At 61.9% G+C, this 1,072-nt stretch overlaps 1 protein-coding gene across 2 annotated transcripts in view; it reads left to right on the forward strand.

Annotated features, from left to right (window-relative positions):
- The window catches only part of FAM3A (family with sequence similarity 3 member A), a 3,581-nt gene extending 2,550 nt beyond the window's left edge, over positions 1-1,031 (forward strand). For both annotated transcript variants that reach the window (XM_006029330.3, XM_025210799.1), the window contains 2 exons: positions 143-269; positions 543-1,031. In XM_006029330.3, the coding sequence (XP_006029392.1) occupies positions 143-269; positions 543-641 (226 nt within the window). In that variant the 3' untranslated portion in view covers positions 642-1,031. The remainder of the gene's footprint in view (positions 1-142; positions 270-542) is intronic.
- The last annotated feature ends 41 nt before the right edge of the window (positions 1,032-1,072 follow it).

The following is a 1,072-nucleotide window of genomic DNA, read 5'->3' on the forward strand; positions in this document are numbered from 1 at the left end:
ATCTCCTACCCCTGAGTTCTAAGGGGCAGCGAGAAAAGTGGGTGGGCAGATGGGGGTCAGTCTGTGGGGCTCCCGGGGGGCCATGGCTACCTCTTGGGAGGGGCTACCAATTTTGGGGGCCCTGACTCCCTTTCCCCTCCAGGATGAATGAGGAGGCGCGGGGGCTGTTTGGAGCACTGGGCAGCCGGGCAGCCGCTGACCTTGCCTTCCGCGACAGCTGGGTCTTCGCGGGTGCCAAGGGGGTACAGGACAAGAGCCCCTTTGAGCAGGTCAGAGCCTCCAGGGTCCCTCCCTCTTTCCTTGGGGTATTGAGGTCCCTTAGGTTGGGGAGTGATTGGGAGGGTGTCCAGATCTGCGGGCAGTCTGGAAATCCCAAGGAGGGGGGCTCTAGGGCTGGAAGTGGGGGATCTAAGATTGGGGAGGGCCACCCTAGGCTGGGAAATGGGAGGTGGGGGCTTATGTAGGTCTGAGTGGGGGGAAGAAGGGAGTGCAGTCTGAGTTGTGGGGGCTGACCCCCGTTTTGTTCTCCCCCCACTTTGTAGCACATGAAGAACAGCAAGAGCTCCAACAAGTACGAGGGCTGGCCTGAGGCACTGGAGCTGGCTGGCTGTGTCCCACAGCGCACGCCTGAGGGCCAGTGATTCCCTCCACACTGCAGTGGGCAGCTAGGGCCCCTGTGAAACCCCCCCAGCAAGGGCAGGGCAGGGCTGGTTTCCGCCCCCAACCCACTGGCTCTAACTTATGTCCCCTGTGCTAGGAGCAAACCCAAGCTCTGGGCTCCCAGTTCCCCGCCTTTCCAGTTCCAACTCAGATTTCTGGGGAGGGCAGTAATCTGCCCCCAAGTGCCTTATGCTGGAGGTGCCCCTGCCTTCCTCTCCTCCCACCCCCCCGCCCCCGGCAGAAGACAGGAATGTGTTTTTGGGGTCCGAGGGAGCCCCAGGGCTGGGGGGTTTCAACTGTTGATCATTGTAACACCCCGGCCCCCCCTTTTCCTTGGGGCTGCTGCCTCCAAATAAAAACAGTGCAGACCAGCCTGGCCTTTTTGTCCTTGGGGGGGGGGGGGGGGGGAAAC

This window comes from Alligator sinensis, unplaced genomic scaffold, assembly GCF_000455745.1.
Source record: "Alligator sinensis unplaced genomic scaffold, ASM45574v1 scaffold1023_1, whole genome shotgun sequence".
NCBI lineage: Eukaryota > Metazoa > Chordata > Crocodylia > Alligatoridae > Alligator > Alligator sinensis.